The sequence below is a fragment of the Canis lupus genome, chromosome 3 (assembly GCF_048164855.1).
Source record: "Canis lupus baileyi chromosome 3, mCanLup2.hap1, whole genome shotgun sequence".
NCBI lineage: Eukaryota > Metazoa > Chordata > Mammalia > Carnivora > Canidae > Canis > Canis lupus.
Window position 1 is genome coordinate 2,172,372 of NC_132840.1, and position 16,720 is coordinate 2,189,091.

At 46.4% G+C, this 16,720-nt stretch overlaps 1 protein-coding gene across 4 annotated transcripts in view; it reads right to left on the reverse strand.

Annotated features, from left to right (window-relative positions):
- Positions 1–9,340: 9,340 nt before the first annotated feature.
- The window catches only part of LOC140626249 (cadherin-8), a 357,477-nt gene continuing 350,097 nt past the window's right edge, over positions 9,341–16,720 (reverse strand). For 2 of the 4 annotated variants that reach the window (XM_072813911.1, XM_072813917.1), the window contains 2 exons: positions 12,683–12,934; positions 9,350–9,889 (listed from right to left, as the gene is read on the reverse strand). In XM_072813911.1, the coding sequence (XP_072670012.1) occupies positions 9,396–9,889; positions 12,683–12,934 (746 nt within the window). In that variant the 3' untranslated portion in view covers positions 9,350–9,395. Of the gene's footprint in view, positions 9,890–12,682; positions 12,935–16,720 lie in introns of all 4 variants that reach the window. The other 2 variants (XM_072813942.1, XM_072813924.1) reach the window with 2 other exon arrangements.

The window sequence follows — 16,720 nt, forward strand, 5'->3', positions numbered from 1 at the left end:
GTGTCTCTGCCTCTCTCCCTGTGTCTCTCATGAATAAAATGAATAAAATCTTATAAAAAAAAAAGGAAGAGAGAATGATCCCAATGACTCCTAAATTCTTGTTTTCAATTAAAATATACTTGTTAAAATCTGGCTCATATTTATGAAGACTCATAGGATGGCCCTGGATATCTTCGCATGTTCAGAGGAGACCCGAAGGAATTAAAATTTACTTTCAGTGATCTCTCATTTTCTCTTGCTACCTGGTCTCTAGGTTCATTGAAACCTTTGTTTTCTACAGTTTTTCTCCTCAGACAGCATCCCGTGCTATTCCTTCTAACAACCCTCCTTCTGTCATTTGTGGATAGTAATAGTGATAACCGTTACCTACTAATAAGGTTACCTGTGCGAGATAATACTTACAATCAAGATGTGTGTCACATGATGGCACGTATCTCAGGCTGGAAGTAGAGTGCCCCAGACATTGGTTCTTCCGACAAATGCCTATTAGCCTTGTGACCTAGATGAAGCTTACATAAATAAAGTGGAGGGGGTGGTGCCTATACACAAAAACACAACTTCACGATCCTGGTAATGAACTAACAGACCAGAGTTCAATTCCTATTTCTCTTCTTCCATGTGTAACTTAACCCTGAGAAATTCCTTAAGACATCTCTGAGTCTTGTTTTTCTTATCCACAAAACATACTATATTTTAGGCAAAGCTGGAGTGTCCTATGAGCATCCATTTTCTGGATCTTTCTGAAGGTCCAAAACGTTGTCGGTTAATCTGTAAATGTAACCTTTTTATAATTTCTCCCTTTTAGTTTTGGATGTTTGAAAAGCTGTGATTTCTGTTCCACCCATTCTTTCATTATAATTTTTTTAAAACTCTTGAAGACTTATTGAGTGTTCTCACGTAAAGTCACTTAGTTTTCCTCAGTCCTTCCATATCACCCTACAAAACTTGGTTTCTATTTCTTATCATTACAAGCTTTACATTATAATTATAGAGAATGTTACTTAGTTCAACGTTATGGGCTTTAATGTCAGACAAATGTAAGTTTAAACCTAGACTCAAAATACTATATACAAGACCATAGAGAAAGAGTGTTTCAACATTTAGGTTAGATGAGATTCATCATATATCAAATATATAACTTATTTCCTGAGATGGTCGTTGCTTAATACATGTAGGAAACACAATTATTTTCTTGAAGATAGTCCATAAAGCCAGGAGGATTTTAAATCCTTGATACTTGGAGTGGCCAGAAATATTAGGACTAGAATATCTTTACTATAAGGATTGTATCATGTAAACAAAAACAAGCAAAAAAAAAAGTAGACCATGTAATACACAAATATGTGTTGATTAAGAAGAAAATAATAAAAAATAAACATCTGTTTTAATGATAGAATTTCTGTTTTCCACAATCCTTAAATAAACAACGCCCACAGTGACAGCAATATGTGTGCACTGTTTGGCCAACTGAGTCACTCTGCAAAGAAACTTAGTATAGTAAATAAAACCATACTGGAATTGAGGAAAATAAAAATATGCTGAAAACTATTACCTTTAAAGCACATTCTACAACTATTTTCTCCACAAAAACGCAATAATATAAAAACATCTCAGTCTAGCTTCACAATGTGATGTATTTCATTCTAATCCCAGGTATTATGAACCATTATTTTGTTCTCAAATAAAAATAATTGTTTGTAAAACTGTTTACCTTCAATCATATTTCTTCCTGATTCAAGGTTAGATTCAGAAGAACAAGGAGCCCCCTTCCAGGGTATGGAATTGTGAGATGAAAAATGACAAATATAAAATTAACCCCAATAACTTAATTAGGTATATGTGTGTACATAAAGAGGAATGTAAACACTTGTAAAACAATCAATGTGATTCATCATATCAGCAAGAGAAAAACCAAGAACCATATGATCCTCTCATTAGATGCAGAGAAAGCATTTGACAAAATACAGCATCCATTCCTGATCAAAACTCTTCAGAGTGTAGAAATAGAGGGAACATTCCTCGACATCTTAAAAGCCATCTACGAAAAGCCCACAGCAAATACCATTCTCAATGGGGAAGCACTGGGAGCCTTTCCCCTAAGATCAGGAACAAGACAGGGATGTCCACTCTCACCACTGCTATTCAACATAGTACTGGAAGTCCTAGCCTCAGCAATCAGACAACAAAAAGACATTAAAGGCATTCAAATTGGCAAAGAAGAAGTCAAACTCTCCCTCTTTGCCGATGACATGATACTCTACCTAGAAAACCCAAAAGCCACCACCCCAAGATTGCTAGAACTCATACAGCAATTTGGCAGTGTGGCAGGATACAAAATCAATGCCCAGAAGTCAGTGGCATTTCTATACACTAACAATGAGACTGAAGAAAGAGAAATTAAGGAGTCAATCCCATTTACAATTGCACCCAAAAGCATAAGATACCTAGGCATAAACCTAACCAAGGAGGTAAAGGATCTATACCCTAAAAACTACAGAACACTTCTGAAAGAAATTGAGGAAGACGCAAAGAGATGGAAAAATATCCCATGCTCATGGATTGGCAGAATTAATATTGTGAAAATGTCAATGTTACCCAGGGCAATGTACACGTTTAATGCAATCCCTATCAAAATGCCATGGACTTTCTTCAGAGAGTTAGAACAAATTATTTTAAGATTTGTGTGGAATCAGAAAAGACCCCAAATAGCCAGGGGAATTTTAAAAAAGAAAACCATAGCTGGGGCATCCCAATGCCAGATTTCAGGTTGTACTACAAAGCTGTGGTCATCAAGACAGTGTGGTACTGGCACAAAAACAGACACATAGATCAGTGGAACAGAATAGAGAACCCAGAAGTGGACCCTGAACTTTATGGTCAACTAATATTCGATAAAGGAGGAAAGACTATCCACTGGAAGAAAGACAGTCTCTTCAGTAAATGGTGCTGGGAAAATTGGACAACCACGTGCAGAAGAATGAAACTGGACCACTCTCTTGCACCAGACACAAAGATAAACTCAAAATGGATGAAAGATATAAATGTGAGACAAGATTCCATCAAAATCCTAGAGGAGAACACAGGCAACACCCTTTTTGAACTCGGCCACAGTAACTTTTTGCAAGATCCATCCACGAAGGCAAAAGAAACAAAAGCAAAAATGAACTATTGGGACTTCATCAAGATAAGAAGCTTTTGCACAGCAAAGGATACAGTCAACAAAACTAAAAGACAACCTACAGAATGGGAGAAGATATTTGCAAATGACATTTCGGATAAAGGGCTGGTTTCCAAGATCTATAAAGGACTTATTAAACTCAACAGCAAAGAAACAAACAATCCCATCATGAAATGGGCAAAAAACATGAACAGAAATTTCTCCAAAGAGGACATAGACATGGCTAAGAAGCACATGAGAAAATGCTCGGCACCACTTGCCGTCAGGGAAATGCAAATCAAAACCACAATGAGATCCCACCTCACCCCAGTGAGAATGGAGAAAATTAACAAGGCAGGAAACAATAGATGTTGGAGAGGATGTGGAGCAAGGAGAACCCTCTTACACTGTTGGTGGGAATGTGACCTGGTGCAGCCACTCTGGAAAACTGTGTGGAGGTTCCTCAAAGAGTTAAAAATAGACCTGCCCTACGACCCAGCAATTGCACTGCTGGGGATTTACCCCAAAGATACAGATGCAATGAAACGCCAGGACACCTGCACCCCGATGTTTCTAGCAGCAATGTCCTCAATAGCCAAACTATGGAAGGAGCCTCGGTGTCCATCGAAAGATGGATGGATGAAGAGGTGGTCTATGTATACAATGAAATATTCCTCAGCCATTAGAGATGACAAATACCCACCATTTGCTTCGACATGGATGGAACTGGAGGGTATGATGCTGAGTGAAGTAAGTCAATCGGAGAAGGACAAACATTATATGGTCTCATTCATTTGGGGAATATAAATAATAGTGAAAGGGAATATAAGGGAAGGGAGAAGAAATGTGTGGGAAATATCAGAAAGGGAGACAGAACATAAAGACTCCTAACTCTGGGAGGGGAACTGGGGGTGGTGGAAGGGGAGGAGGGCGGGGGGTGGGGGTGAATGGGTGTCGGGCACTGAGGGGGACACTTGATGGGATGAGCACTGGGGGTTATTCTGTATGTTGGTAAATTGAACACCAATAAAAAATAAATTTATTAAAAAATAAAAATAAAAAATAACTTTAAAAAATAAAGAAAAATAAAGAGGAATGTAAACGTGTATTCTCTTTCTAGGTTGATATTCGTGTTTAAGTCGTGCATTTATATGTCTTTTATAGTGATGCCCACTGTTATCTTTTTGACTGACAATGATGGGATTTCAGTCACACTCAGCCTTTCCAACAGTGCCAGTGATGGGATTTTTTGAAATCTTATTACTGGTTGCACTGTCCTGATCTCAGATGGAACTTTCAATCAAAAAGGCAATCAGAAGGTTATACATTCGTGAGATTCCCTGCAAAGCCAGTGATCGCATAACACAACTTGTTGGAAGGGCCTGCTTGCCTCCAGTCCTTATGTGGCTATAAAGAGTAATTGGCTACTTAGCTCCCAGCACCCGCTTTTCCTTCTCCAAAATACAGCACAGCCCAGAACTCTGTTGAGTCTCAGTGTGGAATTTGGCTGCTCCTAGGAGATTTCCAAATCTCACGCAGAGACTTCTCTTACTCTAAGCATCTGATTAAGGAAACTCTCCCAAAAACATGTTTGGCTCTTTCTAAGCATCCTGATTTCACTGGTGATGCCAGCGGATCTACGTTTTTCTCTTATTTTACATAAGCACAAACACTTGCCCACACATTTTCCCAAATCATTTTCACAGTCAAGTTTATATTTCAGAAACCACAATTGTGTGTGGCAAGGTTAATACTTGAGTATAATTTATAGCATATTTCAATCATCCTCTTATAAACCATCCTTAATCTTATAACAAAAGATTAAGAATAAAATATTATTGTAAGGAGTGTCCTTTTAACACCCTTGAGTATACATACAGGGATGTTCAAGAGACATTTTTGTAATTTGATTTGCTCAGATAGTACAAGGGTTGAGGCTGAATTGGCTCCATGTGGTATCCAGCCACCCAAGGATGCATCAGTTCCCCAGACAGGAACTTGGAGTTGTGAGGTAGGCAGAGGGAGAGAATTCTCTCTCACTTGGCTCCCACTCAACAGTTCTTTTCCATTAGGCAGAGAAACCTTGCACAGGGGTAAATTTCAAGAATAGAAAATGACTAATGTTTAGGACCCAATAAAGACTTACAGTCACATTAAAATGCCTGTGGACTGAATAAGCATTTTATCTGGAAAATAACCGCACACGTATATGGAAGACATGGGTCAGTATTGCAGCAAGAGAAAACAATGCAGAGACAAAAATAGTCACTTTGATAGAACTAAAAAAAAAAAAATGTCTTAAAGAGTTGAGCATCGGTCACTCAAATCCTGAAAAACGCTGGGAATCCCATCACCTTCTCTTGGTTGAGGAAGTCCTAGCAACTCTATTGCTATAATACAGGGTGCTTAAGGCAAGTTGTGTGTGTGTGTGTGTGTGTGTGTGTGTGTGTGTGTGTGTGTTCTTCAGATCTTTATGTAAATTCAGGGTACTCTAAATGCATCTTTGAACATGGTGTGATTCACTTGACTCCATGTTACAAAACCTTAAATGGACTTATAAACACAAACGTTAGTGTGGCAGCAAAGTAAATTGCCAAGAGAGTAACACTTTTTTTTTTCTCCCTTCCTGGGCAAAGTAAATTTTGAGCTAAGATTTAATTTTTTTTTATTGGAGTTCAATTTGCCAACATTTAGCATAACACCCAGTGCTCATCCCGCCAAGTGCCCCCCCTCAGTGCCCATCACCCCATCACCCCTACGCCCTGCCCACTTCCCCTTCCACTACCCCTTATTCGTTTCCCAGATTTGGGAGTCTCTCATGTTCTGTCTCCCTCACTGATATTTTCACTCATTTTCTCTCCTTTCTTGAGGTAAGATTTAGGCAACTAATATGCGAGACATCATGTCCTGCCCACAAAAATCATCGTATAAATATTATCCTATTGATCGCCGAGACTGGAGGATATAGATTTTATATTCCTGAAAAATAATGTAATTTCTCTGTTAGGCGTGTCTGTATGTCTCATGTGTGGCGCTTCACTGTGAAGTACACAGGAGATGGGTCTGATAAGCAAGAGATAAGTAACACGGTAATGATTTCACCTTGATTTAGTCAGACTATTACTCCCGATCACTGTCACAACTACTATTAATCATCTGTGTTCACTAAATATTTGTTTTAGACACTGCGCTAGGCCGTGGCGCGAAGTCACGTTGGACCATCGCTTTGACCTCAAAACAAGGTGTCCAGTGGCCAGAGTGATAAGCATAAAACATGAGTTATTCTCAGGCGACAGGAACTCAGTGCCTGGATCGTTGTAAATTCTAATATTCAAGTGTCATGTTTCTTTCACAGTGGAGGCGCTCCTTAGGAGTTGGCATCTTCCATAGGCTAGCCAAAGCCATGCTCCTCCCGGGCAGCCCTAAGCCAAGGGCTGAGATGGGCCTAGTTCCCCTAGACCCCAAATGCTTTATCCCCGAGGAGAGACCCCCGGTCAGGCCATCTTCCACTCCGAACCCATGTGGCATGTTGGAGTTTAGATCTCTGCTGCTGAGTCCTGCTCACTGGTCCCTTTACTTCAACGTTTTAGACCCGTGTCCCTGCCTGAAGCCTTGCCCTGCGCATTCCTGCTGCTTCTTTCTTTAACTCTTAGCTCTGTTTCAGCTTCTGCTGCCAGGAGCACCAGCCGACACTACCGGAGTGGCCTTCCCATATACCACGCTCCTTTAGTGTCCCTGCTGGTAACTTGCCGTGTGATCATTGCTAGGTCATTTCTCTTCTCTGCTGCTTTATGATAAAGACCCTTACAAATAAAAGTGATCCTTGGGATGACTTAGTTGAACATTCCAGAATTCTGATTAGAGTTGATGTCTCTGTTAACAGATCCTCATCTGATCAGAAAAAAAAAAAAAAAAAAGTGATGACAACAAAGGTATTTATAAAAATATATTTCACAAAGTAGGAAACAATACAGGAGTTTCTCTGAATACAATACATGGAGTAAATAAACAATATTGCATTAAAGCAAAGTAGAAAATTAAAATGATCTGCATGTAGTACTTGGTTTTTATCATACATTTTCTACTTCTAAATGGCAGGGTCGTGTTACAAATTGAATATGCTCACATCTTCTAGTGCTGTCCTTTTTTGGAGTCTAAGACGTTCTGTGCATCACCATGAAGGTCAGGGACAGAAGTGCTAAAAACAAAAAGCAGTAAAATTATGTACAAACCAGTTCCTGCTCTAAAACAGTGGGGGCAACTTGAAGCGTGTTTGTTGGGCAGGGTATCGTGTGGGTATCTAAAAGTCTAGCGTTTAAATATTCACATGAATCAATATACCTTCAGATGTTTGTGCTTGTAGTAAAAACACCAAATACTAGGATTATGAACAAAATAGAAAACAGTCCAAAAGTTTCTCTGGGAAAATGCCGCTCCTGCCATCACCAGCCACAATAACACTTTCTACTCTAAAGAGACTATTAGCTCCCCCTTTGATAATATTGCCTGCCATACTCATCTCATCAAAATGTACATGTATTAAACATTCATTGTGTGTATATATATATATATATTTATATAAAACAATCTAAAGGATTATTAATGGATATAATTTAGGATTTTCTCCGTATAGTCCCTTAATCTATAGATTACCAACCTTAATAAATAAAAGCATTAATGGACATCAATAAAATATTTATTTCGAGGATTAAACAAATAAATTCACGCGCTAGCAATAAAACCATCTGTCTCTTGTGTAGTCCACTGTGTGATCCAGGTGGTCTCTGTGTCCTAGTGGGAGAAGGTGGGGGTGGAGGGGACGAGGAATCCTGCTTCCAGAAAACAAGCCTGTTTGAAGGGGGATTTCTCTCCTCCCACCACCGGGGTGGGGTCACGCACACGTGAATATTTTAAGGCTCGACACAATGTTTAGAGATGCTATGGAGTCTCTGATGAGTGGGGCCAGCAGTCAGGTCACCGAGAGGTCACCGCGCCGTGACCCGGGAGGCCTCCCCGCACCCCAGTCCAGCGAACAGCGGACCAAGTATTGCTTTATCGTTTGTGGCGGGATCCTTATTGGAGAAGGGAAAACACCGTCTGCAGCTATAAAAATCCTCGCAGAAGACACCGCTCAGCAGCACGTTTCTTGCAGGTCCTTTTTGTTTGCTTGTTTCGTTTCTTTTCCCTAAGAAAGCACCTTGTGATCTCGATTTTTTTCCTCGTTGGAAGCCACCTCTCGGAGGGTTGGCCAGGATCCCCGTCTCTGTCTGCGGTGGTCGGTAAACGGCAACTATCCAAGGACTCGTCGACACTGCACGTACTTCCACACTCCACGACACCGTGACCTCCTAACACACTGGGGACGTTTGTCATTGATTTCGGGTCCGACGCGGAGGAGGCGTGGCCGGGTCGGGGATGGGGGCGGGGCCGGGGAGGGGCCGGGGCCGCCGGGATGCTCGGGCCGTCGGGTGCCCGCGCCCCCAGGGCAGCTCCGGAGGTGGGCGGGGCCGGGCGGGGGCGGGCGGGGGCGGGGCCGGGGCCGGGGGCGGGGCCGGGATGCCTGCGCCGTCGGGTGTCCGAGCGCCCCTCGCGTACAGCTCCCCGAGGTGGGCGGGGCCGGGAGGGGGCGGGGCCAGGGCCGCCGGGATGCTCCCGCCGTCAGGTGTCGGCGCCCCCTGCTGACAGCTCCCCGAGGGGGGCGGGGCCGGGGCTGGGGGCGGGGCCGGAGAGGGGGCGGGGCCGGGATGCTCGCGCTGTCAGGTGTCCGCGCCCCCCACCCCGCCCGCGTACAGCTCCCGGAGGTGGGCGGGGCCGGGGGCGGGGCAGGGGCTGGGGGCGGGGCCGGAGAGGGGGCGGGGCCGGGATGCTCCCGCCGTCAGGTGTCCGCGCCCCCCACCCCGCCCGCGTTCAGCTCCCGGAGGTGGGCGGGGCCGGGGGCGGGGCAGGGGCTGGGGGCGGGGCGGGGCCTCGGGCGGGGCGGGGCCGGGATGCTACAGCTCCCCAAGGTGGGCGGGGCCGGGGGCGGGGCCGGAGCGGGGGCGGGGCCTCTGGTGGGGCGGGGCCGGGATGCTCGCGCTGTCAGGTGTCCGCGCCCCCCACCCCGCCCGCGTACAGCTCCCGGAGGTGGGCGGGGCCGGGGCGGGGCCTGGCGGGGCGGGGCCTGGCGGGGCGGGGCCTGGCGGGGCGGGGCGGGGCCGGGCCTCGGGCGGGCGAGGGGCGGGGCCGCGCCGGTCCTCCGTCAGGTGTCGGCGTCGGCCGCGCCCCCCGCGTACAGCTCCCCGAGCCTCTGGAAGCGGGGCCCCCAGTCGCTGAGGTAGTCGAAGCTCTGGTCCGAGTCCGAGGCGCCCGAGCCCAGCGAGCTGAGCGAGCCTGCCGCCGAGCCGCGGCCCTCGTAGCCGTACACCTGGATGGAGTCGTAGGGCGGCGCGGCGGGGTCGCTGTCGGCCTCGTGCAGCCGCACGCTGATGAACTCGTCCACGTCCACGCCGCCCGGGCCCGCGCCCGGGCCCCGCCGCGGCAGCAGCTGCAGCTCGGGCTTCACGTCCCTGCGCGGGGCCAGGCCGCTCACGCCGTCCGGGTTCTGCAGCGTGGCGATGTCGAAGGCCTCCGTGTCCTCCTCCCCGCCGCCCTCGTCGTCGTAGCGGATGATGTTCTCCCGCACGTCCTCGTCGTCCTTGATGATGAGCGGCTCGTTCTTGTGCCGCCGCAGAGTCACGAACAGCACCACGATGACTGCGGGGGAAACGGACACGAGTCGGCGAGCGGGGCCGCGGCACCGGCCGTGCAAAGGGCCAGCGGCCAGCGGGAGCCCCGCCCAGCCCCGCCCAGCCCCGCCCGGCGCCCTGCGGCACCGCGCTCACCCCCTCGGGAGGACCGGGCGCGGGGAGCTCAGCACCTCGGGGGGACCCGGCTGGGTGAGCTCAGCACCTCGGGGGGACCGGGCTCGGGGAGCTCAGCACCCTCGGGAGGACGGAGCACAGTTAGCTCAGCACCCTCAGAAGGACCGAGCCTGGTTAGCTCAGCACCCTCCTGCAGAACCGGGCCTGGTTAGCTCAGCACCTTCCTGGAGGACTGGGCCTGGTTTGCTCAGCACCCTCGGGAGGACCGGGCATCGGTGAGCTCAACACCCTCAGGAGGACCGGGCTTGCTGAGCTCAGCACCTCGGGGGGACCGGGCTCGGGGAGCTCAGCACCTAGAGGGGACCGGGTTCAGGGAGCTCAGCACCTCGGGAGTACTGGGCTTGGGGAGCTCAGCACCTCGGGAGGACCTGGCTGGGTGAGCTCAGCACCTCGGGAGGACCGGGCTCGGGGAGCTCAGCACCCTCGGGAGGACGGAGCACAGTTAGCTCAGCACCCTCAGAAGGACCGAGCCTGGTTAGCTCAGCACCCTCCTGCAGAACCGGGCCTGGTTAGCTCAGCACCTTCCTGGAGGACTGGGCCTGGTTTGCTCAGCACCCTCGGGAGGACCGGGCATCGGTGAGCTCAACACCCTCAGGAGGACCGGGCTCGCTGAGCTCAGCACCTCGGGGGGACCAGGCTCGGGGAGCTCAGCACCTAGAGGGGACCGGGTTCAGGGAGCTCAGCACCTCGGGAGTACCTGGCTTGGGGAGCTCAGCACCTCGGGAGGACCTGGCTGGGTGAGCTCAGCACCTCGGGAGGACCGGGCTCGGGGAGCTCAGCACCTCGGGAGGACCGGGCTTGGGGAGCTCAGCACCTGGGGAGGACCGAGCTGGGTGAGCTCAGCACCTCGGGAGAACCGGGCTCGGGGAGCTCAGCACCTCGGGAGGACTGGGCTTGGTGAGCTCAGCACCTTGGGAGGACCGGGCTGGGTGAGCTCGGCACCTCAGGAGGACCAGGCGTGGTAAGCTCAGCACCCTCAGGAGGACCAGGCCGGGTGAGCTTAGCACCCTCGGGAGGACCAGGCTGGGTGAGCTCAGCACCCTCGGGAGGACAGGGCTCGGTTAGCTCAGCACCCTCCTGGAGGACTGGGCCTGGTTTGCTCAGCACCCTCCTGGAGGACCGGGCTCGGTGAGCTCAGCACCCTCCTGGAGGACCGGGTCTGGTTAGCTCAGCACCCTCGGGAGGACCGGGCTCGGTGAGCTCAGCACCCTCGGGAGGACCGGGCTCGGTGAGCTCAGCACCCTCCGGAGGACCAGGCTCAGTGAGCTCAGCACCCTCGGGAGGGCTGGGCTTGGTGAGCTCAGCACCCTCGGGAGGATGGGGCTCCGTTAGCTCAGCACCCTCGGGAGGACTGGGCCTGGTTAGCTCAGCACCTTCTTGGAGGACCGGGCCTGGTTAGCTCAGCACCCTCGGAGGACCGGGCTGGTTAGCTCAGCACCCTCTGGAGGACCGGGCTCGGTGAGCTCAGCACCCTTGGGAGGGCCGGGCTCAGTGAGCTCAGCACCCTCCGGAGGACCAGGCCTGGTTAGCTCAGCACTCTCCTGATATGGGGCTCGGTTAGCTCAGCACCCTCCAAGGACGGGACTTGGGACTGCGCGGGAGGACCCTCGTCCCAGGCCCTCCTGGGCACCAAGTAGCCACGGAGCTGGGTTAAAAAACCGAGTTTGCACCCGTCCGTGGTGAAGGCTGTGGGTGACCCAGTTCCCGGCTCCGGAACGAACAGCACCCGACAAAGGAGAGCGCAGACCACACAGCTTCTTGCTGGGGAGCCTAGGGTGCCCTTTAAGGCCCCTCGACTCCATGCCCTTCTAAAACACGAAAGGAGCAGCAGAGGTGATAGCTAGCATATTCCGTGTCGTGTCAGCTCTTCCAAACCCTCCCTGATCGAGTATGTTCCTTCACAGATGAAGCGATGTACCGAGATGGATGTCAGGTCGCCGTGGAGGATTTTCTTCCCACAGAAAAGCGGGTTCCCCGGCTGCAAAGGGGAGCCTACAGGCGGGCACAGGGCAAGAAACCCATACCCCACAGGCCAAGCTAGCCACATCACACGCGGTGGGGCTCCTGGGGTGGGACATGTCTAGAAATAGCGTCAATGCGGACTCTGGGTGATCAGGACAGATGCCACGGGAGACAGGGTAACTGACATTATTTGGCTTAAGGACGCAGCAAGGTACGACTTTCTTTTTGTAGATCTTCCTATTCTCCTCTCATTTTTATAACTGGATATTTTTTCTGAAACTTTTGTAGACCACAGAGTACTTTGGACACAGGAGAGCCTCCCACTGCAGCAAATTGGTGTATGTCAGATCCGCAGGCTTTCTGATATAACAGATGCCGTTTAACCACAGAAAACGTCCACCAACTTAGTCTGTACTTGAGACTTAGCCTACCTTCGCACTGGGCTTGAAAAAGACACTGAATTTTCCTCTCTGACGGGACATTGGCTATCACAGCACTTTTCTCCCTTCCCCCCTCCATTAAGGAGCTTGGAGAAGTGCATGAAAGTTTCTTTTCCCCCAAAAGAATGCTGACACCTGACTGGGGTTCAGGTTTGCTGTCCTTATTTACAGTCATTTAAGAACCAGAAAGACGACGACTATCAAGCTATGAGGGAAATACGTACCGAGCAGCAAAATGATGCATGCTAATATGGCAATTAAGGCGCCCATACTGAGTCCAATTGGAAGGACATAAGCTTCAACGTTACAAGACTGGACAACGCCATCACTGCTGCAGCCACAGACCCGGATGGTCAGGGTGCTGGTGCTGCTCAAAGGAGGATTCCCACTGTCGCTTATTATGATTGGTAAAAGATAGACTTCTTGCTTCTGGCGGTTGAATCCATTATGCTTGGCCAAAATGCTGAGGGAATTATCTGGAAAAAGTGAAAATCACAATAGTTTGCATCACTTCAAACAACGCCTTTTTCTAGTTCAAAAGTCCTCTGCGAAACTCAAGACAATCCCAAGTCCGCTGGACCGCTCAGATTCTTTCCACCTCCCTCTCCCCCCTTTGCCAGTCGGCGTGGACCGAAACACCCACACCCTACGGGTTTAATGAATAGGCCCCACGATGAGCAAATGACGTTTTCCCATCACCTCGTAAGTGTAACAGTTTCTTTTATAAAAATAATTTTCAAGTGTCCTTTCGGAAGACAAAAACGAAGCCAAACCTCCATAAATAAGTTTAATTTTCTCTCATTTATCCTGATAATGCAAAATTCACTGGACAGAATTTCACCACCTTTGAAAGGCACGTTTGCATTAAAAGGTAGACCGTATGACAATATGGCACATGAAACAGGGCACTTGGTGGATTTCCACAGGTACCTAAAAGGAGTCCTTCATGCCCTTGAGCATGTAAACTAAGATATAACAAAAGTCCCTCCTCCATTGCAGGAGATGCGCCACACGTATTAAAATTCTGTAAAGCAGACCTGTGGTGGTTACACAAATGAGAATCAAATGAGAAGTTGTAGAAGCAGATGTTCCATATCACATGTTAATCAATTAACATGGAGAGATACGTTGGTCATCTAGAGCAACACTTTAAGGGATTTAAGAAGTACTCATGGGCACATGTCAGTTCAAGGTAAAACTTGTCAGTGAGGAATTCCTGGATCCATGCTAGCCCGACGGTTCTCACAGTTTTACCCCCAAAATAAATTTTTTGTGGTCATCCATGCCCACCTCCTGAACTGTAGTCACATCGTATATGTTAATTATTAGTATTTTCTCATTTTTCGTTAACGGAAGACCTACATCCATTCAACATGGGGACACATTATCTTACGGATATTCTAGGCAAGAGCAAGTAAACATAATATCGGTTAATGTGTGTGATGTTATTTGGGCAAAAGGATGATTTCGGTTAGGATTCTTTTCACGTACTGGCAAGTCAGTAGACCCCCGGAACGCTTGGCTACCCCACTGTTGCATATTAAGCAGGGATTCTAAACCACTGTTGTCCAATTCCTGATCATCAGTGTCCTCTGGCTTCCAGCACCCTCAAATACATGAACAGATATTCCACTCAAATGACTTTAAATAAATGTGTTACATTTCCTGTGCCATGCAGTGCTAGACTATAATTTTTTAAAAATGATAGCCATTCTCCCAAAATAGATGTATAAATTATATTTATTTTTGTTTTATTTAAGATATAAGTGGATCTGTAATGCCTTGCTAGTAAGCAAAGAAGAAAATACCAGATGGAGTTAACAGTATTTTTTTCTAAATTTCTTCTGGTTTTGCCTCATTATTTAGTAATTTAAGGAGTGAAAAGAGGTCTCTAATAGAATTAAGCAGCGATGTACCAAATGATCCAGTTATCTTTATTTCCATGACCTAGAAGGAAATACCACTAAACTAAAAGAGGAGAACATTATCTCAAAACAGATACAGAATATACAGCCATGTTATATTTTCAGAAAGTGTGTGACAAGTCTGAGTACAGTTAATTAGTGCAAGGAACATTTGTGGATGATTTCATATACCATAGTTCAAAACAGAAGATGGGAATTGTTCCTCAAGATGCAATTAATAAAATTACAGTGAGGCTTTTTGTCTTTTTGTGGTTGACATTATTTATATGGGAAGCTATTCTTGCATATTCTCTCTTTAAAACAATCTATAATGATAATTTAGAAACTGCAGCGGGAATATTGCTCATTAGTACTTAGAAAAGCTTTGGTGGGTCCACCGCTGAATTCATATTATTTTACTATTCCTGGCATATGCGTATGTTGTTACCCTCCTATCTACAGAGAATTATTGACTGAATAGAGGAAGTCTGTGAGTCATTTTTGCCAGATTTTACCTGCTACCTCAAGCAAGTCAATGCCCTATTTGCTTATTCACGCCCCCCCCTTTTTTTTTTACTATTTTTGATTGGTGTCCATATTTATTATTGACTTACTTGAGTTATTATGCCAAATGAAATTGCCATTATTGTATATTTTTTAAAAACAAATATCAGCAGTTTCACACAGTTCAAATCCTGTATTTGAAATACATTTTTATTTTAGTGAAAGGGAATATAAGGGAAAGGAGAAGAAATGTGTGAGAAATATCAGAAATGGAGATAGAACATGAGAGATTCTTAACTCTGGGAAACGAACTGGGGGTGGGTGGAAGGGGAGGAGGGTGGGGGGTGGGAGTGACTGGGTGACGGGCACTGAGGGGGGCACTTGATGGGATGAGCACTGGGTGTTATTCTGTATGTTGGCAAATTGAACACCAATAAAAATATATTTATTATAAAAAAGATGAAATAATTTTTTTCTTACATGTTGCACACCATTTATCAAGTTGTGGTTAATTTCCTTAAAACTTAGGGTGCCTTTTAATTGCAAAAAGTTTTAATTTAATATAGTCAATTTTACCAGTCTCTTTTTGATTAGTGCTCCTAACCTTATTTTTTAAAATGTGAAATATACAAAATACTTTTATAATGTTATCTTTCACATTTGGGCAATTGTAAGGGATTTTTTTTTTCTGTACTGGTAATTGATTTTCCCAAGATTAATTGTTGAGTGCCTTACTTTTTAGCTACTGCTCTTCAACACTCAGTCTCTCACAAGTCAAATTTTTGTGCAACCTCATCTTTTAGGGGCTCTTTATTACATTCCAATGCTCTGCTTTTGTAATCTTGTAGGTAATTTTCCCCACCGTGCTCTCCTTTAAGAGTATGTTGGCTTTTCTTGTTCACTTTCTTATCTCTGCTATAGAATCAGATTATCACATCCTATGGGAATTATTATAAGAACTTCAGTAGAAATTATATTTCTTGTTTTTTTAATATTTATTTATTTATTCATGAGAGACACAGACTGAGAGAGAGAGAGGCAGAGACATAGGCAGAGGGAGAAGCAGGCTCCTTGCAGGGAGCCCGATGCCGGACTCCATCCCAGATCCCAGGATCATGACCTGGGCCGAAGGCAAACACCCAACTGTTGAGCCACCCAGGTGTCAGTAGAAATTATATTAAAATATAAGTCAATGTTGAGAAAATTGGCATCTTTATGATCTTTAGTATTCTATTTCAAGATCTTAGTTTCCTTATTTTCTTTTTTAAATTTTATTTAAATTCAATTCATTAATATATAGTGTATTACTAATTTCAGAGGTAGAGTTCAGTGATTCATATATGTCAATAAAGTATATTTTTTTAGCTACACGAGAATTTCATATCTTCTGTAGAGTTGTCATTAGTACTGTATATATTTTGTTGCCTGATAATATTACCTTTTTGAAAGTGCACTTTCAAATCATTCTTGCTAGTGTATAAAGTGAATTTGTTTTATGCATTGATTCAAAAAAAATATTTCTGAGAGACACAGAGAGAGAGGCAGAGACACAGGCAGGGGGAGAAGCAGGCTCCCTGCGGGGAACCTGATGTGAGACTCGGTTCCGAGACCCCGAGATCATGCCCTAAGCCAAAGGCAGACGCTCAACCACCCAGGTGCCCCACGTTGATTTTAATTCTAACAATCTTCTAAACCTTTCCTCTTACTTATAAAATTATATCTCAACACAGAGTTCCACTTCAGCAAGACAATGTAAGGAGTGCCACAGAACTGTTTCCTAGTGAAAATGGTGAAAATCGTACAAGGAAAACTATTTAACATCCCTGGAAATGGTCCTGGAGGCAAGCAGCAAAT